Source organism: Macaca mulatta, chromosome 1 (assembly GCF_049350105.2).
Source record: "Macaca mulatta isolate MMU2019108-1 chromosome 1, T2T-MMU8v2.0, whole genome shotgun sequence".
In the NCBI taxonomy this organism is placed as follows: domain Eukaryota; kingdom Metazoa; phylum Chordata; class Mammalia; order Primates; family Cercopithecidae; genus Macaca; species Macaca mulatta.
In genome coordinates this window covers 216,741,931-216,768,214 of record NC_133406.1, presented here as the reverse complement: position 1 = coordinate 216,768,214, position 26,284 = coordinate 216,741,931, and the positions used below count along the sequence as shown (strand labels likewise).

At 50.0% G+C, this 26,284-nt stretch overlaps 1 protein-coding gene and 2 long non-coding RNA genes across 3 annotated transcripts in view; all 3 read left to right on the top strand.

The window, feature by feature from the left end:
* Positions 1-895: 895 nt before the first annotated feature.
* The window catches only part of LOC144335237 (uncharacterized), a 41,024-nt gene continuing 15,635 nt past the window's right edge, over positions 896-26,284 (top strand). The window contains exons 1-2 of the long non-coding RNA XR_013405905.1: positions 896-1,030; positions 1,830-1,902. This is a non-coding gene — a long non-coding RNA (uncharacterized LOC144335237). The remainder of the gene's footprint in view (positions 1,031-1,829; positions 1,903-26,284) is intronic.
* LOC144335229 (uncharacterized) lies at positions 4,281-26,018 on the top strand. The gene is made up of 2 exons (XR_013405894.1): positions 4,281-4,452; positions 25,075-26,018. It is a non-coding gene; the product is annotated as an uncharacterized LOC144335229 (long non-coding RNA).
* Positions 16,113-24,565, top strand: LOC144338707 (uncharacterized). Its single transcript, XM_077989194.1, has 3 exons — positions 16,113-16,490; positions 16,664-17,029; positions 24,497-24,565. Exons 1-3 carry the CDS (start codon positions 16,179-16,181, stop codon positions 24,563-24,565), a joined length of 747 nt encoding a protein of 248 aa, XP_077845320.1. The 5' UTR covers positions 16,113-16,178.

Genomic DNA, 26,284 nt, shown 5'->3' with positions numbered 1-26,284 from the left:
ACAGTTCAGAGCCATGTTCAATGGTCAGTTGTATATCAGTGGCTGCCTGGGGCTGGGGAAGGGGAGAAAATGGGGAATGGCTGCTAGTGGGTAGGGTTTATTTTCCAGGTGATGAAAACATTCTCAGATGAGAGAGTAGAAATGGTTGCATGGCGTTTTGAATATATTAAAAACTGTGCATTTTTAAAGGTGGATTTTATAGTATGTGAATTATATCTCAGTTGGGGGGTGGTTTCTAGGGGCGCACAGTTTGAGGGTGGCAGAACTGGGATTTGAACCCAAGGCCATGTGGCAGCCTGGGAAAGAGCCTGTGATTTCAGATCTTGGCTCAGCCCCGATCTTGGACCAGCCTTTTCTGTCTCAGCGGGCAGTGAGGCATGGTGGGGGTTGGACATTCCCTCCAGGCCCTGGCATGGAGGCCTCCAAGTGTGGCCCTGCTCAAAGGATCCGAGGGAGCAAAGGTGCAGGAGTGGGAGAGGAGGGGAGGGCCATTCTTTTTTTTTTTTTTTTTTTTTTTTTGAGACGGAGTCTCGCTCTGTCGCCCAGGCTGGAGTGCAGTGGCCGGATCTCAGCTCACTGCAAGCTCCGGGGAGGGCCATTCTTATTCAAGAACCCCCTCTCCCTTTCCTGTAAGAACAGCCAGGCTCTTTCCAGCGCCACCTTTATCTGCCGCTTCCAGGCCTGGGAAGGCCGCTGGCGCTTGACATCTGTTCCCAGGCTGCAGGACTTGCAGCGGCAGACACGGTGCGCGCCCAGACTTTTCTGGGAACGCGTGCGCGAACCTGCTGCCCGGCAGCTCGATGGCTCAGAGCCCAGCCCTAGCTCACAAATGGGGCTCTTCTACACCGCGGTGGGGCCTCTGGTCCTACCCGCTGGACGTTGTGGGCTTACTACTTGCGCTACATCCTCCTGTGGTTCTCCTCCCTTTGGAAAATTATTTCTGGCTCATGCCTGTAATCCTAGTACTTTGGGAAGCCGAGGCAGAAGGATTGCTTAAGACCGTGAATTTGAAGCCAGCCTGGGCAACAAGGTGAGACCCCTGTCTCTACAAAAAAATTAAAAATTAGCCAGGCGTGGTGGCATGCAGCTGTTGTCCCAGCTACTTGAGAGGCTGAGGTGGGAGGATCTGTTGAGCCAGGGAGGTCGAGGCTGCAGTGAGCTAGGATTGCCCACTGCTCTCTAGCCTGGGCTAGAGTGTGAGACCCAGTCTCAAAAAAAAAAAAAAAAAAGTTTATTTTTCTTCTTATCTCTCTTTCTAATAATACATTTTGAATTACACAGGCAATAGATGAATACATTTTCCTTTCAACACATTAAAATAATACTGACTCATCATTCCCCTATCCTTTCTCCCCTCCCTCTCAAAAGTAACCATTATTATTATCAATTTGGGAGCAATATTTTCAAATATTTTTCTATGGGCCCATAGAAAATACATGATACTGTGCATCCCTGTGTGTGTGTGTGTTTTTGTTTTGTTTGTTTGTTTGATACTGAGTCTCACCCTGTCACCCAGGCTGGAGTGCAGCGGCATGATCTCAGCTCACTGCAACCTCCGCCTCCCAGGTTCAAGCGATTCTCCTGCCTCGGCCTCTTGAGTAGCTGGGATTACAGGTGCCCACCATCACACCCAGCTAATTTTTGCATTTTTAGTAGAGACAGGGTTTCACCATCTTGGCCAGGCTTGTCTCAAACTCCTCACCTCGTGATCCACCTGCCTTGGCCTCCCAAAGTGCTGGGATTACAGGTGTGAGCCACCTCGCCCCGGCCCTGTGGGTGGTTTTTATATGAATTGTGTCATACTCGGTTATTCTGCTGCCTGCTTCCAGTATTTTATTCAACAGAACTTCCTGGAGAGCTTCCCACAAGAGTACGTGGATACCGCTTGCTTCACTGCTCAAGGTACCTTCCACGGTTCATATGTGCCTTATTTTATAAACTGTTTCTCAATGGATGTGTGGATGTTTAGACTATTTCCAGCTTTTCGCCATAAAACACCCCAATGATTACCTTTGTAATTGGCCCCATGTGCACTTGAGCGTTTGTTTTTCCGAGATGGATAATAAGGAAATGTGAGTCTGCTGGGCCATAGGGTGTGTGCATTTTGTTTTATTAATTTATTTTATTTATTTATTTATTTGAGACAGAGTCTTGCTCTATCACCCAGGATGGAGTACAGTGGTGCAATTTCGGCTCACTGCAACCTCCGCTTCCTAGGTTCAAGTGATTCTCCTGCCTCAGCCTCCCGAGTAGCTAGAACTACAGGCATGTGCGCCACCACGCCCAGCTAATTTTTATATTTTTAGTAGAGATGGGGTTTCACCATGTTGGCCAGGCTGGTCTCAAACTCTTGACCTCAGGTGATCCACCCGCCTCGGCCTCCCAAAGTGCTGGGATTACAGGCCTGAGCCACTGCTCCTGGCTTGGTGTGTGCATTTTAAAATTTAACAGATACTGCAAGTTGCTCTCCATGGTGGCTGAACCAACTTCCCACCAGTAGGATATATGAGAATATCCTTTTCCTAACATTCTTGTCAATCTTAGATCTCAGCCAACTTATAATGTTTTGCCAAGAGAGGTTCCTCACTGTTGTGTTCATTTGTGTATTCATGGGCTTTTTCTAGAAGTTCCAGGTTACTGGTGTAGGGGAAGAACTCAGGAATTGGGGTCAGGCAACCTGACTATCCGCTGTGTGATCAACTGTAGACCCAACCTTGTCTCCATCTGCTGTGTGACCAACACTAGACCCAACCCTGTCTCCATCTGCCTATGAATCTTGGTCATGAGCTTCCTTTTGGTCCTCTGTTTCTTTATTTTTGAGGTCAAAGTTTCTTCCTCCTGTAGACCCAGCCTTGTCTCCATCTGCTGTGTGACCAACGCTAGACCCAGCCCTGTCTCCATCTGCCTAAGAATCTTGGTCATGAGCTTCCTTGTGGTCCTCTTTTTCTTTATTTTTGAGGTCAAAGTTTCTTCCTCCTCTAAGAGTCTGTTCTTCTTCCTCCTCCCCCTGCTGGAACTCTGAAATCCCTGAGTAAAGCAAGGCGTTCAGAAGCTCCCCCACTGCAATGCACACGTGTTCCCACTGGTGGGCAGATCTTTAACTCTCCTGTTGCTCACTTAACGAATAGCGCTCCCGAGATGTTCTGAGCAGCATACAGCGGATGACAGGGACAGGAAACCAGATGGAAAGGGATTTATTATTCATTTTTCCTTCACAAAACTATACTTTAGAAAAGTGAAATGTGCTCAATGCCGAAAATTGGGAAAGTATAGAAAATTATAATGAATAAAAATAAAATATAATCTCACTCCACAGAAAAACACATTGCTACCATTTGTGAGTTCAGTACATAGATAGTATTTTATGTATATGTTTAGTAGTTCACATTATATCATGAGTATGTCATTTAAAATATTTTTAAAAGTTTTAACTAAAAAAATTTGTTTTAGAGATAGGGTCTTGCTCTGTCACCCAGGCTGAGTGCAGCAGCACCATCACGGCTGCCTGAAGCCTTGAATTGAGCTCAGGTGATCCTTCTGCCTCAGCCTCCCAAGTAGCTGGGACTGCAGGCGTGCACCTCCACGCCCGGCTAAGTATTTTAATTTTTCAAGAGATGGGGTCTTGCAATGTTGTCCAGACTAGTCTTAAACTCCAGGTGTCAAGCGATCCTCCCACCTTGGCCTCCCAAGTTGATTTTTTTAAAAAGATATGATCTCACTCTGTCATCTGGGCTGCAGTACAGTGACGCAGTCTTAGCTTACTGCAGTCTCGACCTCCCAGGCTCAAGAAGCCCTCCCACCTCAGCCTCCTGAGTAGCTGGGACCACAGGTGTGCACTGCCACTGGCCAATTTTTTGTATTTTTTGTAGAGATAGGGTTTCACCATGTTTCCCAGGCTGATCTCGAACTCCTGAGCTCAAGCGATCCACCCACCTCAGCCTTCCAAAATGCTGGGATTGCAGGCATAAGCCACCATGCCCAGCTATTTTATTTTATTATTATTATTATTTTAAATGATTGTTTTCAAAAAGGCTGTACCAATTTGGGTTCCCACGGGAAAACGTAGATAGGTGAATTTTTAAACGAGCACTGTGGCCCTCATCAACCTGGACGCACACTCTGGTCTCTAAGGGATGAAAGAGCTGTGCTGGGAGGGAGCTCCTCTGAGAGGGTGGTCAGAAGAGCCCCCAGGCACCACCTCCACCACGAAAGGCACCCCTCTCCCCTACAGCTTAGATAACCAGCTGCATTTCCTAAGAGTGAGCACCAGGGGGCACCACATACCAAAGGAAAGTGGTCCAGACCGTGAGACCGCGCATTAGACCTCTTAAGAGAGAACGGTTTTTTTTCCTTAGCCTGGGGTCCTCCAAGGCAGAGAGAAGCCCAACTCTCCTGGCTTCCTTGACATCCTCCTTACCTGACGTCCTGCAGCCTCTTGGGAGACTCTCGGAGGTACCCATAGGAGGCTGTGGGAGACAGAGGGTCATGTCCAGAAGGGAAATGGCAGTGTATGGCGTCACAGTAAGAGCTGGGGCAGCTTCCCTGTTGTGTCTTTGATGTCTTTCCATCACCATTCCAAGCCTCAGTTTTTCTCATGTGTCAAATGGGAGTGACAATTTCCTGCCTCGCTTTACTCTGTGTGTGTGTGTGTGTGTGTGTGTGTGTGCATGCACGTGCGCTTGTGTGTGTAACTTATGCTTTGAAAGTGCTTTGAAAAAGCCAAGTGTCTTGAGAAGTCCTAAGGATGTCTGCTGAGTTGAGACTAGGGTGTAGGGGGTGATGTGTTTGGCTGTGTGGCCACCCAAATCTCATCTTGAATTGAAGCTCCCATAATTTCCACGTGTTGTAGGAGGGACCTGGTGGGAGATAGTTGAATCATGGGAGCAGTTTCCCGCATACTGTTCTCATGGTGGTGAATAAGTCTTATAAGATCTGATGCCTTTTGCCTTCTGCCATGATTGTGAGGCCTCCCCAGCCACGCAGAACTGTGAGTCCACTAAACTTCTTTTTCTTTGTAAATTACCTAGTCTCTGGTCTTTATTAGCAGCATGAAAACGGACTAATACGGGGGTAAGGGCACATGGAACAAGACTGGTTACTACGTTAGTCCAGGGAAGACAATGGTGATGGCAGCTGTGAAGGTGGTGAGTCGTGGCTGGATTCTGGATATATTTCAAGGGGAGAACCAGTGAGATGTATTGAAAGATTTGATGTCGGGGGTGAGAGAAAAAGGGGATCAAGGGTGATACTAAGGCTTTTTGTCTTGAGCCAACAAAGACTAGAGATGCCTTTTACCTAGTGGGGAAGATGGTGGAGGGATGGTTTGGAGGTGCATATCAAGAATTCCATATTTGGACATGATACATTTGAGATGCCTTTTAAGTCACCAAGTGATTGAGCAAAGACAGAGGTCAGAAAACTGAGCCTTAGGCTGGGCTCAGTGGCTCACGTCTGTAATCCTAACACTTTAGGAGACCGAAGTGGGAGGATCACCCAGGAGTTTGAGACCAGCCTGGGCAACATAGGGAGACCCCATCTCTACAAACAATTTAAAAAAATGTTAGTGAGGTGTGGTGGCACACATCTGTGTTCCTAGCTACTTGGGAAGCTGAGGTAGGAGAATCACTTGGGCCTGGGAGGTTGAGGCTGCAGTGAGCTGTGATCATACCACTGCACTCCACCCTGGGCAACAGGGCAAGACCCTGTCTCAAAAAAAAGATTTAGCCTTGATTCCTTTTCTCAGGGTCCTATAAGGATCACAGTATACAATAGATTGGACTAGATTGGAGATGAAAACATAACACACACATGCAGCCACATCCTTCCAGTGCCACCGGCAGACGCCACAAATTCATCACAGCACTCAGGAATCCTCTCAACCCAGAGCTCTAGGCAGCCTCTACCAACCAGGTGGAGATGATACAAAAATGAAAACTCTCCATCATCCTGCACCGGGCGAGAGACCCAGGAATGCGGTTAAAACCATGCGCTTTTGTGCTAGAGACACCCGGGCTGGATAGCTAATCTAGCTACCAGCTAACTTGAAACCTCAGAAAAAAACTGTTTCTCAGTTTCTTCATCTGAAAAATTGGATTAATAGTAGTTCCTATCTCATAGGGCTATTGTGAACATTGAATGAGATCATCCAATAAAATTATTTAGCATAGTGCCTGGGACACAGTCACCTCTTCATCAGTAAAAGCGGCAGCAGCAGCAGTAATAGTTCTTGTTGCATGGTGTTACTCCAGCTTGAACATTCCAGATACATCCGTCTTACGTTCTGTTTCTGACATTGGACAAATAGTGTAATGTTGGGACTGTCCAGCAGGAGGCACTGCTGACATGTACTTCTCTATTGCCCACAGAGGTCCAGGAAGTAGGAGGCAGTTTTCCCTGGAGCAGTGTCCTCTGATGATTGCCCTGGCAGAGGCCTCGGCTTTTCCTCCTGGTACAGTAAACCAAGCTCTTGGCTTCTCCCAGACAGCAGTGTCTCAGCTTTCTTCCTGGGTCTGGTCCTCTCTTCTCAGATCCTGTTCCTGGCCTTCTCCTGCTTATAGGCTCCAGCCAAGCCGCTGAATCTGGCAACCCAGGCCCTGGCCAACCTTTCCTTCTTGTCCAGTCCCTCAGTGGCCGCCAAGTGCCCCAAAGCCAACAGGCACGTGGCACATGCAGGACGTGCCTGCTTGGAATCGGTGTCCTGCGTCCTCTCTCTTCCCCTTCAACTCTGTAAAATCCCTTTTTCCGACTCTTCCTCTTCAGAGATGGAGCCGAGCAGGACTAACCCTGCTGTGCAGATGGAACAAAAAGCAGGGAGCCGAGCAGGACTAACTCTGCTGTGCAGATGGAACAAAAGGCAGGGACCTGTTCCACGATGCTCCCAAGCTCAGATCACATCGAGCTAAAGGGGAACCTGGGAGGTGGGTCTCCTGAGCCTCAGGCACAGGTGAGTCACTCACCACTCAGATCGCACTCATCTTCAGACTCAGGTGTTTACTGGGTGCTCACTGGGCATCTTCTGTCTCTCGGCCCTGTCAGGGCTTGACCGAGATGAAGGGAGACTGTGCTGAGCTTCTGGAGGCTGAGACTGTGCTGGGCCTTAGGAGGCTGAGATGGGGGCTGGGCCTCGAGAGTGGAAGACGGGGACTGAGCCTCAGGAGGCTGAGATGGGACTCGGCTGGGGGATGGCTGCTGTGGATCGTAGGAGATAGACAGTTCTACCTACCCTGCGATAGGGGATGGGCAGCCAGGGTGCTGTCAGAGGACAGATTTCTGGATGCTCGTGGAGACCCATGAAACCACAGGCTCCCTAAAAGCACGTGTCTTTTTTAAAGGGTCCATCTTGGATCCATCTTTCCCCATGCTCACCGTTGAACATGATTCCCCAGCCCTCTACAGCCTCAATATCCCTTTCTTGGCCAAACAGAATCTCTTTCCTGATTCCCCCACCAGCCCCAGGGCATACATCCCACCTCCCACACACCCCTGCTGCACACACCCCCCTGCAGCTCAGCATCAGGTGAACTCCTGGGAAGGCCCTGGAAAGGACCCATCAGGTGGGGGAGCAGCCTCTGAACCACCTCCCTTTCTTCCCCGTGCCCTCCTGCCTCAGCCACCTTCTCCTTCCATGTACCCCTCCCTTCATTCTTCCTCTTGGTGTGGCACCCACAGCCTACAGAATATCTGTCCCCAACCCTTATCACTGTCCACTCCCAGCCTGAGTTTTATATAAGGAAGATGCCAAGACTTATCGCTTGATAAAATCCAGTGTGCCTCTGCCTCCCTCCCTCCCTCCTGCATACGAAATCTGCAATCTTTGGCATGTGTTTGTTATACAGAATGCCACCAGTGGGTCATCAGCTGTCGCTGTGAACAAACAAGAAAAAGAAAATGCAAAGCAGGCCGCTGCTCGGTGCGCCGGTGCCCCAAACCACAGTGGCACACCTGGTGGTTTTCCATGGAAGGCGGCCTGGGTTCAGCCCACGTGTTGGCCTGGGGACATCGCATGAGTCAGCTGAGGTGGATAGTCGATCTTATTTATGGTGATAAAAATGCCTCTCTTTTTCCTTTACATAAAAGCAATACACATTAGCTGTAGAGTAATTAGAACTAGAAACTTTAGCTACAACAAGCAAAAACCAAAGGCATACCTATAACGCCTCCCCTCCCCCCCCAACTCACGCTCCTAGAAATGATCACTGTGGGCTGCCTGGGAGGTGCGTGCAGACCACACGCCTTTTTTTTTTTTTTTCCACTTATACAAAATGAGCTCATACTGCGCATATTGTTTTATAACCTGCCTTTTTTGTTGAACAATATATTTTGAGTAAAAATTGCTAACATTTCTTTAGACTTACTGTGGGCCAGCCCTGTGCCAAGAGCTTTGCTTGTACATCAAGGATGTCATTTAGTCAACCCTAAGAGGTCAACTGTTTACTGCCCCCATTTTACAGAGAGGACATCAGAGGGTCGAGTATTCTGTCTAGCCCAAGAGGCAGTAAGAGGTGGAAATCCTTGGTCCGGGAGGCAGAAGGCTCCAGCGCCTCAGTGACTGACAAGTCCCTCAATGGTTCAGGGCCTCGGGCTTCTCATTTGTAAAGTAAGGGGGTCTGGGGCTGGGCCAGAGCAGCCTTCTCCACTGGGGAGGGGGCAGCAGACCCCACTCCCACTTACAGAGGCCACCCCCTCTGAGGCCTGCCTTCCTCCTCATTCTGAGTCTGACGCCCACTAAACCTCATGCCAAGCACTGTTCTAAGTACTAATGAGGTACGTATTCTTTCTTTCTTTTTTATTTATTTTTTTAGAGACTGGGTCTTTCTCTGTTGCCCAGGCTAGAGTGCAGTGGTGTAGTCACAGCTCTCTGCAGCCTCAGCTTCCTGGGCTCAAGTAATCCTTCCACCTCGGCCTCCCAAGTAGCTCAAACTACATGCATGCTTCGCCATGCCCAACTGATTTTTTTTTGAGACGGAGCCTTGCTCTGTCACCCGGGCTGGAGTGTGGTGGCATGATCTCTGCTCACTGCAACCTCCACCTCCCAGTTCAAGGGATTCTCCCTCCTCTGGAGTAGCTAGGATTACAGGCAGGCACCACCACACCTGGCTACTTTTTGTATTTTTAGTAGAGGCGGGGTTTCACCATGTTGGCCAGGCTGGTCTTGAACTCCTGACCTCAAATGATCTGCCTGCCTTGGCCTCCCAAAGTGCTGGGATTACAGATGTGAGCCACCATGCCCAGTCCCAGCTAAGTTTTTTTTTTTTTTTAGAAACAGGGTCTTGCTATGTTGCCCAGGTTGGTCTTGAACTCCTGGCCTCAAGCGGGTCTCTCACCTTGGCCTCCCAAAACACTGGGATTACAGGCATGAGCCACTGCACCTGGCCGGTAGGTGTTATTTCTGTCCCCTTTGTACACAAGAGGAAACTGAGGCACAGAGAGCTAAAGTAACTTGCCCAGCGTCATTCCATTAATAGGGGCAGAGTGAGGACCCAAACTCAAACTCTTCTGACCGCAGAGATTGTGTTCTTAACCATTACCAGTTGCTTTGCAGCATTGCTGTCCCCGCAGGAAGAAACACATTTTGATATATGTGTTCCTATGACTTAGGAAACATATATATCGATATTTAACTGAAAGAAAAATTTCCCAAAGTAAAAACATATCCTTACTATGCAAGATGCCGTCTAATCAATTAAAAGAAAAATCTCACAACAGCCACTGCATGTCTTGCAAGACTCATAATGGGTCGTGAACTGTAGTTTGAAAATCAGTGCTAACCCTATCCCTCTCTGCCCTAGGGGAACCCTCTTTATTGGGTCCAAAGGCTTTCGCTTGATCCTAGGAAGCAGCTGGCATAGAGACTGTGACCCCATTTCAGAGGAGAGGGAAGTGAGGACCAGAGAAGGGTAGGGCAGGTCCTGCCGAGGTCACGCAGAGAGGACTGGAATTAAGATCTAGAAACAGGCAGACGGCAAACCTGGGCAAAGCCGGCCTTCCGCGCAGGGAGCTTTCTTCAACACAGCCCCTGTCATGTTGGTAATTACCCCTTGTTGAGCACCTCCCCTTTGCAGGGTGTCACATACAAGGCTTAGCTCAGTTAATCTTCAAAGCAACCCAGGCAACAGAGAGTTAGGAGCCCCATGGTATAGAGGTGGCAGCTAAAGCTCAGAGAGGTGGAATGACCAGGCTGAGGCCACACAGGGTGCAGGAAGCTGTGTCTGGTTTTGGCCCCACTGTGTTTCTAGAATCAAGCTCAGGGTCTGAAACATGACAGGGCTCAGGAAACATGTGTGTCTGTCTAACTCCAAAGGCTTCTCTTTCTGCCATTGCTCTGCGGTTCCCACTAGCCCCCTTTCTGGGAGGCATGGCCCTGGGGCGGGGCAGGCGCCAGGGTGCTCGGAGGCTTGCTGGGCGAGGGTCCCTGGAGTGACACTCTTCGCTGAGTTTCGGTTCCAGGTCCCTGCATGCTTGCCTGGCCCTGCCCTGTCAGCTGAGAGGGAGGGCGGGAGGGATCTAGACCGCTCCCCTGGGCTGGGGTGGAGGAACCCGCCTGGCGCCTGGGCTCACACGGCCTCTCCCACCCCCCCGCCGCTCCTGGCTCACCTCTCTCTCCCAGACTGGCGCTGGGTCTCCCAGGGGGGCCAGAGAAAGGCCGGTCCTACCTCCAGCCTGAGTTTGATTCCCATCCCTGGGGCTCCCTCTCACTTCCCCAGCCCCAGGCACAGGCAGTTCCTACCCCTTCCCCATAAGAGAAGTGGTTGTGGGTGAGAGGGTTGAGTCTCAGGGTTAACCCCAGGGCTGAGCAAACAGACTTGGTCTTGCACTCTGTTCCTTTTGGGCTGTGCACTGTCGGTGAATCTCCAGTCCCCACCCGAAGGTACAGTCCCTCAGGTAGCCTTACCTTCCCTGAGCAGGAAGGGGTCTGAGCTCCTAGCAGGAAGCCCAGAGCTGACTCAGGAGATGGTTCTAGACCTGGGAGGGGAGGAGGGGAAGGAAGGAGGAGAGCTAGAGGCCAGGGCAGAAAGCCAACAGCTGGCTTGGACAGGGCATTGTGTGGTTTGGAAGGTGCCATGTGTCCCAGGGGAGTGGCATTTTCACCTCCACCCTCCTCTCTGCCCATCTGGACCCCACCCCTCCACTTTAGCTGGCTCCACACTCCCTCCCTGCAGGAAGCCTTCTCAGGTGGACACCACCCCACACTGCTTGGCATCACTTTGCATCCCCTGGGAGGGAGGGAGGTGAGGCTGAGACGAAGCCCAGTGATATCTCACAGGTGTGAGCCTCCGCATCGAAGACTCCCTCTTCCAACCCAGGCGCAAAATGCTGGATCCCTCTTTGGAAATGGCCTCAATTTGCAGGTGAAATACCCACACACACATACACACACGCACGCACACACACATGCACACACGCCCCTATCATTACTGGGGAATCCTATCTTGGTTTTGGCTAGGAACAGATGTTTCCAAATTAAATTCTGGAGGATGTCCATCCATTTTTACCCACCCACCTAACCATCCTACCTCAGATAGATTTGGGATCACACGATTTAAGGATTAAATGATACAAATTCGATTTATTGAATGCAGACTTTCTCAGATCCTTTATAGTTAATGCACATTGTGAGTCTCTGAGCATCTGTAGTTTCCCAAATTTGCTTGACCTCAGAATTTTTTTTTTTTTTTGAGACGGAATTTCGCTCTTGTTGCCCAGGCTGGAGTGCAATGGTACGATCCCGGCTCACCACAACCTCCGCCTCCCGGGTTCAAGTGATTCCCCTGCTTCAGACTCCTGAGTAGCTGGGATTACAGGCATGTGACACCACACCCGGCTAACTTTGTATTTTTAGTAGAGACGAGGTTTCTCCATGTTGGTCAGGCTGATCTCGAACTCCTGACCTCAGGTGATCTGCCCACCTTGGTCTCCCAAAGTGCTGGAATTACAGGCGTGAGCCACTGCGCCTGGCCTTGTTTTTTTTGTTTTTTTTTTTTTTTTTTTAATATAGTAGAGCATCTCTTGGGTCTAGAATGCTATTGAGCACCTATTGAGAAATGCTAGGGTACAGAATATTCTAGAAAGTGCAGACCCACCTTAGCAATGAGTTGTAATTATAATAACACAACGTACTTCCATGGACTGGGGGCTTACTCTATGTCAGACTTTTATGTGCTAGATATTAGCCCATTCTCAAAACAGATGGTGAGACAAGCATTATTCTGGAAGGAGGGAAGAATATCTAGGTCATTTGGGTGAGGTAATTTACCATAAGCTGCCAAGCTATGGATCTTGCATTACCTGAGTGATATTTCAAATATTTATTGCCCTAGATAGCACAGGCACTGACGCATGTACTGGAGATGGGAATGTGCCAAGATCCCCCGGTGGGCTGGGCATTAGCCCTTCAGTCGATTGTGGAGAGGTCTGGAAGGCTTGAGGGTAGGGGATAGTACCCCTGGAGAATCAAGAAGGTTGAGAGACCCTTGGGGGACTCAGGACAGCAGCTGCTTACGAACCAGTTTGGAAGCATTTCAATATTTTGCCAACTTTGTGGATGTCCCGGTGCTGACTGTAGGCCTGGACCAGACCACCATAAGCACACTTCCTGCCCGCTGGGAGGAAGCAGAATGCTGGGTTCTGTCCAGCAGCACATTTTGGTTTCACTTGCAAACTGAGAAACAACCCAGGGTAAAGATTAGGCAGATATGGGTGTGAATCCCAACTCAGATTCTTTCTAGGCACATGGCTTTGCTTTGGACAACTTCTGGCCCTTTCTGAATCTCAGTTTCTTTACCTGTAAAGTGGGGAAACGTATTGCTCGCCTCATTGGGTTTTTGTGAGGATTAAATGAGGTGTTACCTGTGAAGCCCAGCACCTGGCATATGTTGATTGCCCTGCAAGTGAGAGCTCTCACCAATAAGGACTGTTGATGTTAATTGTCAACAAAATTGTGAGCTGTTTCAGCCGTTTGTTGTTGTTTTGTTTTTTCGAGACAGAGCCTCGCTCTGTCGCCCAGTCTGGAGTGCCATGGCCCAATCTCGGCTCACCGCAACTTCTGTCTCCTGGGTTCAAGCAGTTCTCCTGCCTCAGCCTCCCGGGTTGCTGGGATTACAGGTGCCCGCCACCATGCCCAACTAATTTTTTTGTATTTTTAGTAGAGATGGGGTTTCACCATGTTGGCCAGGCTGGTCTTGAACTCTTGACCTCAAGAGATCCGTCCCCCTCAGCCTCCCAAAGGGCTGGGATTCCAGGCATGAGCCACTGCACCCAGCTCAGCCTTTCTTTCAGGAAGAGAGCATAGGTTTGGGACTTTTCATCTGCCAAATCCTTCTTTCTAGACACTGTCAGACTGTAGATTGAGCAATGAAACTGGAAGGTAACATGAGAAATATGACCATGAGCAGCTTCAAGTTGTTGTTAGATTGGCTTCTGCAACATGCCACTTTGCACAGGTGCCTCATGAACTTGGACAGAAGTACATTTAGCCAATCAGAATGTAGCAATGGAGTGTTCCGGTATAGGTCATCCAATTAAAGTACAGCAATGTCCCTGGCTGTTTATCCAGTTAGAACTTGGCCATGTTCTGATCCTGCGCAGGCTGCACAATAAGGACTTGGATCTGTCGTGTGCTGGTCAATCACACATACAGAGCTGCTGGTTTGATCTCTGCCAGAGCTAAGTTATCATCATGAGTTAAGAGAGCTCTTTAAGGCCAGGCTCCGTGGTTTGCACCTGTAATTCCAGCATTTTGGGAGGGCAAAGCAGGAGGATAGCTTGAGGACAGGAGTTCAAAACCAGCCTGGGCAACACAGTGAGACTCCTGTCTCTACAAAAAAATAAAAATAAAAAAAAATAGCCAACCGGGCATGGTGGCTCACGCCTGTAATCTCAGCACTTCAGGAAGCCGAGGCAGGCAGATCATGAGGTCAGGAGTTTGAGACCAGCCTGACCAATATGGTGAAACCCCGTCTCTCCTAATAATACAAAAAATTAGCCAGGCATGGTGGTGTGTGCCTGTAGTCCCAGCTACTCGGGCGGCTGAGGCAGGAGAATTGCTTGAACCTGGGAGGTGGAGGTTGCTGTGAGCTGAGATTGCGCCACTGCACTCCAGCCTGGGTGACAGAGTTAGACTCCATCTCAAAAAAATAAAAAATAAAAATAAAAAATTAGCCGAGGGTGGTGGGACACACCTGTAGTACCAGCTACTCAGAAGGCTGAGGTGGGAGGATCTCTTGAGCCTGGAGTTCGAGGCTGCAGTGAGCTGTGATTGCATCACTGCACTCAGCCTGGGTAACAGAGTGAGACCCTGTCTTAAAAAAAAAAGCAAATTAATATTAATACTTAATAATAAAATTACTTGTGTTGTTTATAACAAATATTATTTGTTTTATTATTTCCTTGACAAAAACACTTTTTAAAATGACCTATGCCCTTTGTGAGAAGGTCTCTGGAAAGGACACGCACTGGTTAGAAAATTGGGAACAGTTTATTTCAAACAACAAAAGCAGCCCACAGTCCTCATGTGGACCTCTGCAGAGGGCCTCACAGCCAGGAACTTCCTCTGACCCCTGGGTGGCCTCGACCAGGCCCTTCTCAGTGGGAGCAGCCGTGGCTATTTGTGAGTGAGCTGCCTGCCCATTGCCCATGGGTCAGTCCATGGGTGGTTTGGGTCCTCTGGCCAGGGTGGCACCTACCTCAAGGCCAGTCACCTGGAGTTAGGGGCCAGGTTGTGCAGACTTGCCACCCGCTTCCTGGAGCAAAGAGTTGGGTGTGATCCCCAGAGGAGATGTACACATAGCATACTCCCATTCCAGCTAACGGCCCCGGCATTCTTATGGCTGTCCAGATGAGGCCTGGTTAATTACTGACCAGTGGACGGCGGTGACTGAATCCCCGGCAGAAGCTGTTGCATCTAAACAGTCCAGGGGGTCCTTGCAGCCTGGGGGCCAGTTTCTTTGCCCACCCTGCAAAGAGGTAGCATTCACCATTAACCACAGAAAGAAGGATTTGTGTTCAGTTCAAGGAAGTCTTACAGTTCTCCAGGGGTGTCCGGACTCTGAGATGGGGCCTCGGGAGCCACAGTTTCTTCTGCACAGCAGAGAAGCCTGCCTGCCCAGCTCAGCATGATCCAGCTTCAGAGGCAGAGCACCAATGGATGGGGTGTTTGGTCAGTGAGCAAAAGGCAGCATGTGTGGCTGGCTCCCTGGGCAAGTAACTCTCCCTGCCTGGCCTCGGTGTCCCTATGTGTCAGATGGGGATGCTGGAAGACATGATTTCCAGGGTCCCTCAGTCCTTGCTTTTAGGCCTCATCCCCCTTGTCTGGCCATGTCCAATGCTCCCTCTGCTCCTCAACCAACACCCTCTTTCTTAACCAGACAGGCATCCTCTTGACCCTACTCCCCTCCCCTCCTCCACAAAGCCCTCTCCACTTTCCTTCTCCTGCGCACGCTCTGTCCAAGCTGCAAGATCTGACTAAATCACTTCTCCAGGATGTCTGAAGCCACCTCTGGCTACATCGGTGCTCATGAATCTCCCTCTTTCTGGGTGGTTCCACATGCAAAGCCAGAACCTCTAAACTTCTTCCAGGTTTCTGGAAGAATAACAGTTGATACTAGATAGCACTGCCTGTGTGCCAGGAGCTGGAGCAAACGCCAGGCACATGTTAACACATGTCATCCTCACAGCTCTGCTCTTATTCCCGATTTACAGATGAAGAAAGTGAGTCCGGAGGGGTTAAACAACTTGCCCACAGACACACAGCCAGTATGTGGTGGCTGTAGTTGGCTTCAGAACCGTGCTGCCCAGGAGGGCAGCCTCCAGCCCTGAGTGGCCACTGAGCACTAGAGATGTGGCTGGTGTGAACTGAGACGTGCCGTGAGTGTGTAATGGACACCAGGTTTTGAATGGTTGGTGTGACAAAAAGAATGTACTATATCACATTAAGATTCTTATATTGATTTCATGGTGACATATTTTCCATATATTGAGTTAAATAAAATACATTGTTAACATTAATTTCACTCCTATCTTTACTTTTTGATATGGCTACAAGAAAATTTAAAATTATATAGTTAAAAACTAGGGTTAGAATTATGTAGTTAAAATTATGTAGACAGTGCTGTTCTAAAATCTGTGTGCATAAGCACTCTACTGTACTGCCTGTCTCCTGGGTAAAGGTGGCGATAGTGGTGATGGGGGTAGTGACGGCGATAGAGGTGGTGATAGAGGTGGTAATGAAGGTGGTGAGGGTGATAGAAGTGGTGATGGAGGTGGTGAGGGTGATGGAGGTGGTGATGGAGGTGGTGATGGTGATGGAGGTGGTGATAGAGGTGGTGATAGATGTGGTGATGGAGGTGATGAGGGTGATAGAGGTGGTGACAGAGGTGGTGATGGAGATGGTGAGGGCGATGGAGGTGGCGATAGAGGTGGTGATGGAGGTGGTGAGGGTGATAGAGGTGGTGATGGAGGTGGTGATGGAGGTGGTGATAGAGGTGGTGATGGAGGTGGTGAGGGTGATGGAGGTGGTGATGGAGGTGGTGATGGAGGTGGTGATAGAGTTGGTGATAGAGGTGGCGATGGAGGTGGTGAGGGTGACAGAGGTGGTGAAAGAGTGGTGATGGAGGTGGTGATGGAGGTGATGATAGAGGTGGTGAGGGTGATAGAGGTGATGATAGAGGTGGTGAGGGTGATAGAGGTGATGATGGAGGTGGTGAGGGTGACGGAGGTAGTTATAGAGGTGGTGATGGAGGTGGTGAGGGTGATGGAGGTGGTGAGGGTGATGGAGGTGGTGAGGGTGACGGAGGTAGTTATAGAGGTGGTGATGGAGGTGGTGAGGGTGATGCAGGTAGTGATAGAGGTAGTGATGGAGGTGGTGAGGGTGATGGAGGTGGTGATGGAGGTGGTGTGGGTGACGGAGGTAGTTATAGAGGTGGTGATGGAGGTGATGATGGAGGTGGTGAGGGTGATGCAGGTAGTGATAGAGGTAGTGATAGAGGTGGTGAGGGTTATGGAGGTGGTGATGGAGGTGGTCAGGGTGATGGAGGTAATGATAGAGGTGGTGATGGAGGTGGTGATGGTGGTGGTGATGATGATGGTGATGGATGGAGGTAGTTATGTGATAGAGGTGGTGATGGAGTTGGTGATGGTGATAGAGGTGGTGAGAGGTGGGGATGGTGATGGAGGCAGTGACAGAGGTGGTGATGGTGATAGAGGTGGTGATGGAGGTGGTAAGGGTGATGGAGATGGTGATGGAGGTGGTGAGGGTGATGGAGGTAATGTTAGAGGTGGTGATGGAGGTGGTGATGGTGGTGGTGATGGATAGAGGTGGTTATGTGATAGAGGTGGTGATGGAGTTGGTGATGGTGATAGAGGTGGTGAGAGGTGGTGATGGTGATGGAGGCAGTGACAGAGGTGGTGATGGTGATAATGAGAGAGGTGGTGATGGAGGTGGTAAGGGTGATGGAGGTGTTGATGGTGATGGAGTTGGTGATGATGATGGAGGTGGTGATGTTGATGGTGATAGAGGTGGTGACGGTGATGGGGGTGATGATGGAGGAGATGGTAGAGGTGGTGATAGTGGTGAGGTTGATGGGATGTTACCGGTAGTGGGGTGAGTGATAGATGAAGCCATCTTACTATGCCCTGAATGTTTGTGTGCCCCCAAAATTTATATGTTGAAACCTGAACACCAGTGTGAGGATATTAGGGTATTAGGAGGAGGGCCTTGGGGAGTAATTAGATCATGAAGGCACAGCCCTCATGAATGGGATTAGTGCCCTTATAAAAGAGGCCCCAGAGAACTCCCTTGCCCCTTCCGCCAGGTGGGGATGCTGTGAGGAACCATCATCTGTGAACCAGAAAACAGGTCCTCACCAGATGCTGAACCTGCTGGCACCTTGGTCTTGCACTTCTAGCCTCCAGAACTGTCAAGTACAAATTGCTGTTGTTTGGAAGCCCCCCAGTTTATTAGCATTTTGTAATAGCATCCTGAACAGACTAAAACATCTCATTACAGCAGCTAATATTTTAAAAGAAATGCATGTTCATGCACCTAGTGAACAAAATATGCTGTGCACCTACTGTGTGCATTTTGCTGAAAAACACATGTCCACTGTAAAAAAATACAAACAATACAGAGAAAGTGAAAGTTTCTCTGTATTCTTTTATTCTTTTACTTCAGACATTGCCACTAGTTACAAGGGAGTACAGTCTTTCAGCCTTTTTTTGTTTTGTTTTTTGTTTTTGTTTGAGATGGAGTCTTGCTCTGTGGCCCAGGCTGGAGTGCAGTGATGTGATCTTAGCTCACTGCAACCTCCACCTCCCAGGTTTAAGTGATCCTCCTGCCTCAGCCTCCCAAGTAGCTGAGATCACAGGCGTCCGCCACCACGCCCAGCTAATTTTTGTGTTTTTAGTAGAGACGGAGTTTCACCGTGTTAGCCAGGCTCGTCTTGAACTCCTGACCTCAAGTGGTCCACCCGCCTCGGCCTCTCAAAGTTTTGGGATTATAGGCGTGAGCCACTGTGCCCAGCCTTCCGGCCTTTTTATGTATACAGAAACATGAGGAAGATATATACTCAAAAATCAATGGTTTAATAATATTTATGCAGTTCTGTAACCTGTTTGTCACCTGGCAATCTGTCGTGTCTATTTTTCTCATCGGTATACGTGGATTTGTTTTATTCTTTTTACCAGCTGCATAGTATTCCCCTGCATAATTCTGTCAACGTCAATTGATGCTCACTCAAGTTGTTCCTAGTTTTTACTATTATAACCAGTGATACAATGAACATCTTGTATAGAGGTCTTTGAACTTTTGTGCCAGCATTTCTATAGGATCAAGTTGTAGAAGCAGAATTGCTTGACTAAAGTGTCTACACATTTGCTATTTTGCCTCAGATTGCAAATTGGTCCCTCAGAAATTACCCTCTTGAACATGCTATGTGCAAGTTCCTACTTCATCCTATTTTAGCTTCATCCACTTTTGCTAGGACAGGTGCAGTAGCCTGTGAACAGCCTTCCCACATTCCCCTTGCTCCCCTCCATCTTCTGTCCTTACAACAGCCAAAGTTGCTTTTTTGAAATACAAACCTGACTACATCATTACCCCCCACTTCCCCCAACCCAAACCTTTGGGGGCCACACTGCCTTTATGATAATGCTTTCCCATGCCCTGTGAGGCCCCACGGGACCTGGCCTCTGTTAACCTGGCCAGCTTCTCTGATGCATGCTTCCTCTCTACCTCTGCAGCCACGCCAGTTATGGAGTCTCCTGCACTCTGTTCTTTCCCACCTCAGGGCCTTTGCCTGAGCTGTATCTGCTGCCTGGAACACGCTTTCCAGCCCTCATCCTGCCCTTTGCTATTTGACTCCTGCTTATCCTTTACCTCTTAGTCCAAAGGGCACTTCCTCAGTGAAGCCCTCCCTGATCTGAAGCTTAGACTAGTCCCTCAGGGGATGCCATCCCTCCTTCAACACACCTTTTGCTATTGGTGAGTACATGTTTGTCTGTGTGATTATCCTCCTCCTTGAAGGAAAGGGTCACTCCCCACAGTACCCCCAGGCCCCAGAGCAGTGTCTGGTTCCCAGACACTCAGTAAAGATTTCTCCAGAACAATTTTTTAATCATATAATTGTTCATAAAATTATGACCTACAAAATAGGTTTTTATTTGACCCTCTCTGCAAGCTTGCAAAGGAAGCAGGGCTTGCATTTTATAGAGGGGGAAAATGAGGCATTGAGAGGCAAACTTCTTCATCTGAAATCATTCAGCAGGTAAATGGCCAGGGCGCGGGACTCAAACAGAGCTCTCCTGATTCCAGCTCTTCCACCGACATTTTTCACACCTGAGCTCACGTGGGGCTCCGAGTCCCTCCTTTACTATTTTCAGAAAATTCCATCTCTCTCAGTTTTTCTTTTGCTTCTATTGCTACGTCTTCGATCTGGCCTTTTATGATTCTGAACAATAAGAGACTCACAGAGGTGTTAGAGGGAGTCGGCCCCTTGCAGACGGGGCTCAGTTGCCTCATCTTACACATGACAGAACCGGGGTGCAGTGCCCATCACCTGCTCAGGGAGATGCCCACAAAGCATCTTCATGCACCTAGTGAACAAAATATGCTGCACACCTACTATGTGCGAGTCCCTGCTCTCAGCACTGAGGACACAGCAGCGAACAAGAGACACTCAGTCCTTGATCTCAAGGAGCTGACATTCTACAGAGGAAAGACAATACATAAACTCAGTAATTTCAGAATTTAATGTGTGTTATGGAGAATTTTTTTTTAAAGGAGAAAGGGATACAGAGTAACTGACCATAGTGGTCAAAGGGGTCTCTCTGAGGAGCTGACATTTGAGGTGAGACATGAATGATGGGAAGAAGGGAGCCATCGAAAGTTCTGGAGGAAGAGCATTCTAGGAAGAGGAAAATGTTAATGCAGGGGGCACAGCCAGAAGCTCCAGGTGCCTCGTGCAGAGTGAACAAGGCTAACAGTGGGGACTGAAGCAGAAGGAGAGGAGGGCAGGGGCCAGAGCAGACAAGATCTGGAGGCCATGGTGAGAACAGTGGCTTTTCCTCTATTGTGACATGAAGCCAGCGGACAGTTCTGAGCAGGGGAGTCACACAATCTGATTTGCATTCTTAAAATACCACTCTGGCTGCTGTGTGCAGAAGAGCTATAGAGGGGCAAGGGTGGACAAGATGGCACGTTAGAAGTGGTTGGTAGCACGGACCAGGCTGGTGGAGGTGGTAGAAGTGATGAGTTCGATGTGGGACATATTTTTACAGTGGACCCGGCCAGCCTCGGTGGCTCACGCCTGTAATCCTGACACTTTGGGAGGCTAAGGCTAATGGATCACTTAAGGTCAGGAGTTCGACACAAGCCTGACCAACATGTGAAACCCCATCTCTACTAAAAATACAAAATTAGCCAGATGTGGTGGCACATGCCTGTAATCCCAGCTACTTGGGAGGCTGAGGCAGGAGAATTGCTTGAACCTGGGAGGCAGAGGTTGCAGCGAGCCAAGATTGTGCCATTGCACTCCAGTCTGGGCAACAAGAGCGAAACTCTGTCTCAAAATAAACAGATAAACAGTGGACCCAGGAGAATTGCTGATGGACAGGATGTGGGGCGTGAGGGAAAGGAGATGAATCCAGGGTGCCTGCTGGGGTTTTGGTCTGAGCACTTGGAGGGACGGGACGGCTGAGGCGCGCGTGGTGAGCAGGTATGAGGGGGTGGGGCTCAGATTTTGACTGGGGACTTGTGAAGTTTGAGAGGTTAATGAGACACCCAGGCGGCCCAGGAGAATGGACAGGTGGGTCTGTAAGTCTCGGCTGGGGCAGAGGTCCGGAGAGGTAAGCACTTGAGAGGCATCGATGTAGAAACAGGACAGGAAGGCCACCCGCCTCCTGACTCCCCGCCAGATGCTCTGTCCCTCTCTCTCACTCCTGCAACCCTCCAGGCAGATCTGCCGGGAGCAGGTGGCCAGGTGGGCCCCTGCGGAGATGCAGGGCCCTGCCTTCTGCTTTCCCCTCCTGCCCTGGCTCTGGTCCCTTGGCAAACAGCCCCGAGCCTCCTGGGCTGCTAGATTTCAGAAAGGCGTTCCAGTTTGGCAAAGTAAACACAGTCGAGGAGAAAAGCAACACCTTGCAAAACAGCGCCAGGCCCCCAAAGGAGAATTTTCTTGGTCTTTTCTTTAACTTTCAGCACTGGCCTCAAGCCAAGAATGTGTCCTGTATTTTCTTCCTTGGTCCCTCCCCAGTGCCCACCCCATCCCTGGTGTCTAAGATCTCCAGGGCACTAATCTGCCAGCGTGAGAGCAGAGCGGCTATGCTGGGAAGCCCCGGAATGGCAGGTCCTCCTCTTTCCTCCCACAAAGCCCAGGGCTTCCAGCTCCTCAGGAGGGCAAAGAGGGTGGCTCTCGAGTGGGACTGCCTAGCTCTGAGCCCTGGCTTGGCTGCCTCCTGCACCTACAAGCCATGTGACCTTAGGCAAGTTACTTCCCTCTCTGTGCCTCAGTTTCCTACCCTGTAAAATGAGGATGATAGTGGTTCTACCTGATAGGCTTGCCTGAGGAATGAATGAGCTGCTACATGCAAAGCTTAAAATACCTGACAAGTAGGGAGGACTCCATAAATTATAGCACTTCTTATGGTTGCCCTGGGCTTGGACAAGATAAAGAACACAGGCCCAGAGGGGTGCTGCCTGAGTTCTAGGACCACTCAATCCCTGAGTGCCTTGGGGAGGTCCTCTCTAGCAGAACCCCCCTCCCAGGATTGTGGGGCCTACAGGGTCTGTGCCTGGAACAGAGGCCTGAGTGCACAGTGGATGTTGACTGATGGAAAAACAGCGGTGCTTGCTTACCTGGGCTCCCTAAACCCAGTTCAGGCCTCCGACCTCAGCCCAGCCTGAGAGGGACTGTCAGGCTTTGCCCACATTCATCATGATGGTGCCTGAAATCCCACCATTATTGCTTCATTTCTTTGGCTTAAGACTTTGCCCTGGTTAAAATACAGAGAGCCCAGGAAAGGGTCACCCATCCAGTCTTCTGCCATTTGTCCCTAGTGTAAAGGAGTTTGTTAGCTGTTTTTCTGAGAGCAGGTATGGGAAGGGCAAGCATGCCCTCCCTCCAGGCCCTCCTCCTCTGCTTAGACCCTCAGGACTTCTGCTGCCTGCTGAGGGGAGTCCAGGCTCCCCAGCCCGGCCTGCAGCCCATATGGGGTCTGGTCCCCACGCGCCCCTTGTGCGCATTCCCAACAGGCACACGTGCCCCCATGGCCAACCTGGATTTCTTCTTCCCGCTCACTTGGGCTTTCTGGCTTTGGTGCCTTTGCTCATTCAAACCTTGCCATCAAAATTCCGTCCCATTCCCCCACCCTACCATGCAGTTCTTTGCTTCTCTTGGAAGCTTTGTGTCAAAGCTTCTCAATCTCAGTGTGCTCCTGACATTTGGGGAGAGATCATTCCTTTTTTTTTTGTGAGATGGAGTCTTGCTCAGTCACCCAGGCTGGAGTGCAGGGGCGCCATCTCAGCTCACTGCAACCTCTGCCTCCCGGGTTCAAGTGATTCTCCTGCCTCAGCTTCTGGAGTAGTGGGATTACAGGCACCCGCCACCAGGCCCAGCTAACTTTTGTATTTTTAGTAGAGATGGGGTTTCACCATGTTGGCCACGCTAGCCTCGAACTCCTGACCTCAGGTGATCTGCCCACCTGGGCCTCCCAAAGTGCTGGGATTACAGGCACCACCTCGTCAGGGGACTGACTCCCCACCTAGGACCTTCTCCCCCAGCAAGTTGCTCTGTTCCTTTATCCCACTTTATTTTCTTTGCAGCCTTTATCGTGATCAGAAACTATGCTCTCTGTTTACTCACTTCCTTGCCTCTTCATAGTCTTCTCCAACCAGAATGGTCAGCTTCTCATGCAGGGGACTCTGTCCTGTCTACTGCTGCCCCCTCAGAGCCAAAAACTGTGCCTGGCACACAGTAGGCATCTGCGCCCAGCCTAGGGCGGGATCGTACTTGATTGTGGGAACCCTTCTGCTCATTGTAAGAGGTTTAGCACGTCTCTGGCTTCTACCCACTAAAAGCCAGCTGCATCTCTCCGGGTTGACAAACAAACATGTCTCCAGACATGCCAAATGTCCCCAGAGGATGGCGGTTGCAGGGGCCCCTGGTTGAGAACCACTCACTGATGTATAGTATATTGCAAAGGGACTGGGGCACCCGGGGTCGCACCTGGCCCTGCTCCTGCTGGCTGTGGGGCTTGTGCGGGAGCTGTGTGAGCCTTGGCTTCCTCAGTCGCAAAGTGGGCCTAAAAAAGCCTGTCTCACAGATGACATTGACGAGTGATCATTGCCGCAAAGCACGGTATCTCACTTTTAATAGGTGCTTGAAAAATTGAAGCTAAAATTCAAATGACAGCAATGCAGTCTGACTTGGGCTAAATTCTTCCTCCCCAGTTTTCCTCATTGCAGGAAATGGCACCCACTCCGCAACCCGGCTCAGCCAGACCCCACACCCCGGAGTCTTCCTTGATTTCTTTCTTTCTTTCTTTCTTTTTTTTTTGAGACAGGGTCTCACTCTGTTGCCCCGGCTGGAGTGCAGTGGCGCGATCGCAACTCACTGCAGCCTCGACTTCCTGGGGTTCAGGTGATCCTCTCACTTCAGCCCCCTGAGTAACTGGGACCACAGGTGTGCGCCACTATGCCTGGCTAATTTTTGTATTTTTTGTAGAGATGGGGTCTTGCCGTGTTGCCCAGGCTGGTCTTGAACTCCTGAACTCAAGTGACCTGCCTGCCTTGGCCTCCCAAAGTGTTGGGATTACAGGCATGAGCCACCACGCCCGGTTATCTTCCTTGATTTCTATACCCCACATCTGTCGTCAGCAAATGCTTTGGCACTTTCTCCAAAACCATCCCAAATCCAGCTGTTCACCCCAAATCTCTCTCTCCCACAGACAGTGTAGCAGCTCCGCGTGAGCCTGATTCCACCCCACCCCTCCAATCCACTCTCCACAGGCAACCAGAGGGTCTTCTTCAGATGTGACTCGAGTCCAGTGCGCAGGCCTTATGGTGGTCTTTACCTGACCCAGCCCTGCCTACCTTTCCTCTGCCGGCCCATGGGCGTCATCCTCACTGGCCTTGCTCCTGAGACAGAATTGCCTGTAATCCCAGCACTTTGGGAGGCTAAGGCGGGAGGATCGCTTGAGCCCAGGAGTTCAAGACCAGCCTAGGCAACAGAGTGAGACCCCATCTCTTAAAAAAAAAACAAAAAAGATGAGGCAGGAGGATCACTTGAGCCCGGGAGGTCAAGTCTGCAGGCAGCCATGATTGTGCCACAGCACTCCCACATGGGTGACAGAGTGGGATCCTATGTCAAAAAAAAAAAAAAATTGCAACCACTTCCCCCATGGCCTGGGCATTTGGGGTTGCCTGCCTGGCACACAGGGTCTCAGTGCCACCTGACCAGGGTCTTCACGCCTGTCATGTCCCTGCTCCTGCACCACCTCCTCAGGGACCTCCCCAGACTCCCCACCTACAACCTTCTCCCCCAGCAAGTTGCTCTGTTCCTTTATCTCACTTTATTTTCTTTGCAGCTTTTATCGTGATCGGAAACTATGCTCTCTGTTTACTCACTTGCTTGCCTCTTCATAGTCTTCTCCAATCAGAATGGTCAGCTTCTCATGCAGGGGACTCTGTCCTGTCTGCTGCTGCTTCCTCGGAGCCAAGAACTGTACCTGGCACACAGTAGGCACCTCATAAGTGCTCTGTGGAATGCAAGACTCCAGCTGTAAAGTGTTGACCATCTTGGAAATGCAGCTCAGATGCCATCTGCCCCCACCCTCTCCCCAGATGGAAGCCACCAAAGCCTGTGTGTCTCTCTCCCTAGGCTAAGCCCTGTGGCCCTGTTTTCAGTTCCTTACAGAATGTGGCCCATGTTCTCAGACCCACAGTCAGCTCCTGGAGGGCAGGGCCAGGTCCTGCTGATTCCTGTATCCCCACCGAGCATGGCACTTGTTCACTCCCATAGAGAAGGTTCGGAGTAAATACAGACGGGGGCAGTGGGTACCCAGGAGGAAGTACAAAGAGCCCCAGCATTTGCTGTTTGTTTTGGGGCCAACACACTTCATCTCTCATGCCGCAGGGATTAAAGATGGCTGCAAATTCTCCGACATGCCTCCCATGGACCTAAGGGGCCTGTAACTGCTTTGACCAACAGGAAACAGCAGAAGTGATGCTGGGCCAGGTCCTGGCTCAGACCCTGAGAGACTGCAGCTTCACTTCCTGTCATTTGGAGCCTTGAGTGGCCAGGTGAGAAGGCTGACCACCTTGCTGCAGATGAAGAGGGGCTCAGGTGAGCCCAGCCTCACAGCAGCCCCCACCGAGCTGTCAGGGGTGTGAGAAAAGCTGGTGGACCCTTCAGATGAGCTCAGTTGAGTATTTCCAAGTAACCTCAGTCAACGCTACATAAAACCGAAGAATTGCTTGAATTCCTAACCCACAAAATCACAAGATACAATAAAATGCTGTCTTAAATCAACAACTTTGTAATAGGTTATTGGGACACATGTCAACTCTGATCTATGGGAAGTGGCTGCCTGGGACGCTCCCTTGAGCAGGCATCTGAAGCTGAGATGGGTTTGTTTTGGTGAAGAAGGGTTCTGTGATCTGTTAGTGATGTCTGCCATGAGCACAGGAGGGGAGATGGGGAGTTAGCTGTGCTGCACATTTCATATTCCTGGCAAATTGTATGTCGACTACAGTAGGGCATGATTTAATTTCATTTAATTTTTTTTTTTTAAAGAC

What these genes read in the sequence shown, in the direction of transcription:
- LOC144338707 (XM_077989194.1), top strand. Translation starts at nt 16,179, where the DNA reads ATGGGGGTAGTGACGGCGATAGAGGTGGTGATAGAGGTGGTAATGAAG. An exon ending in TGATAGAGGTGGTGATGGAG is followed by an intron (nt 16,491 to 16,663) that starts GTGGTGAGGGTG and finishes GTGATGATAGAG; the next exon opens with GTGGTGAGGGTGATAGAGGT. An exon ending in AGGTGGTCAGGGTGATGGAG is followed by an intron (nt 17,030 to 24,496) that starts GTAATGATAGAG and finishes CACTCTCCACAG; the next exon opens with GCAACCAGAGGGTCTTCTTC.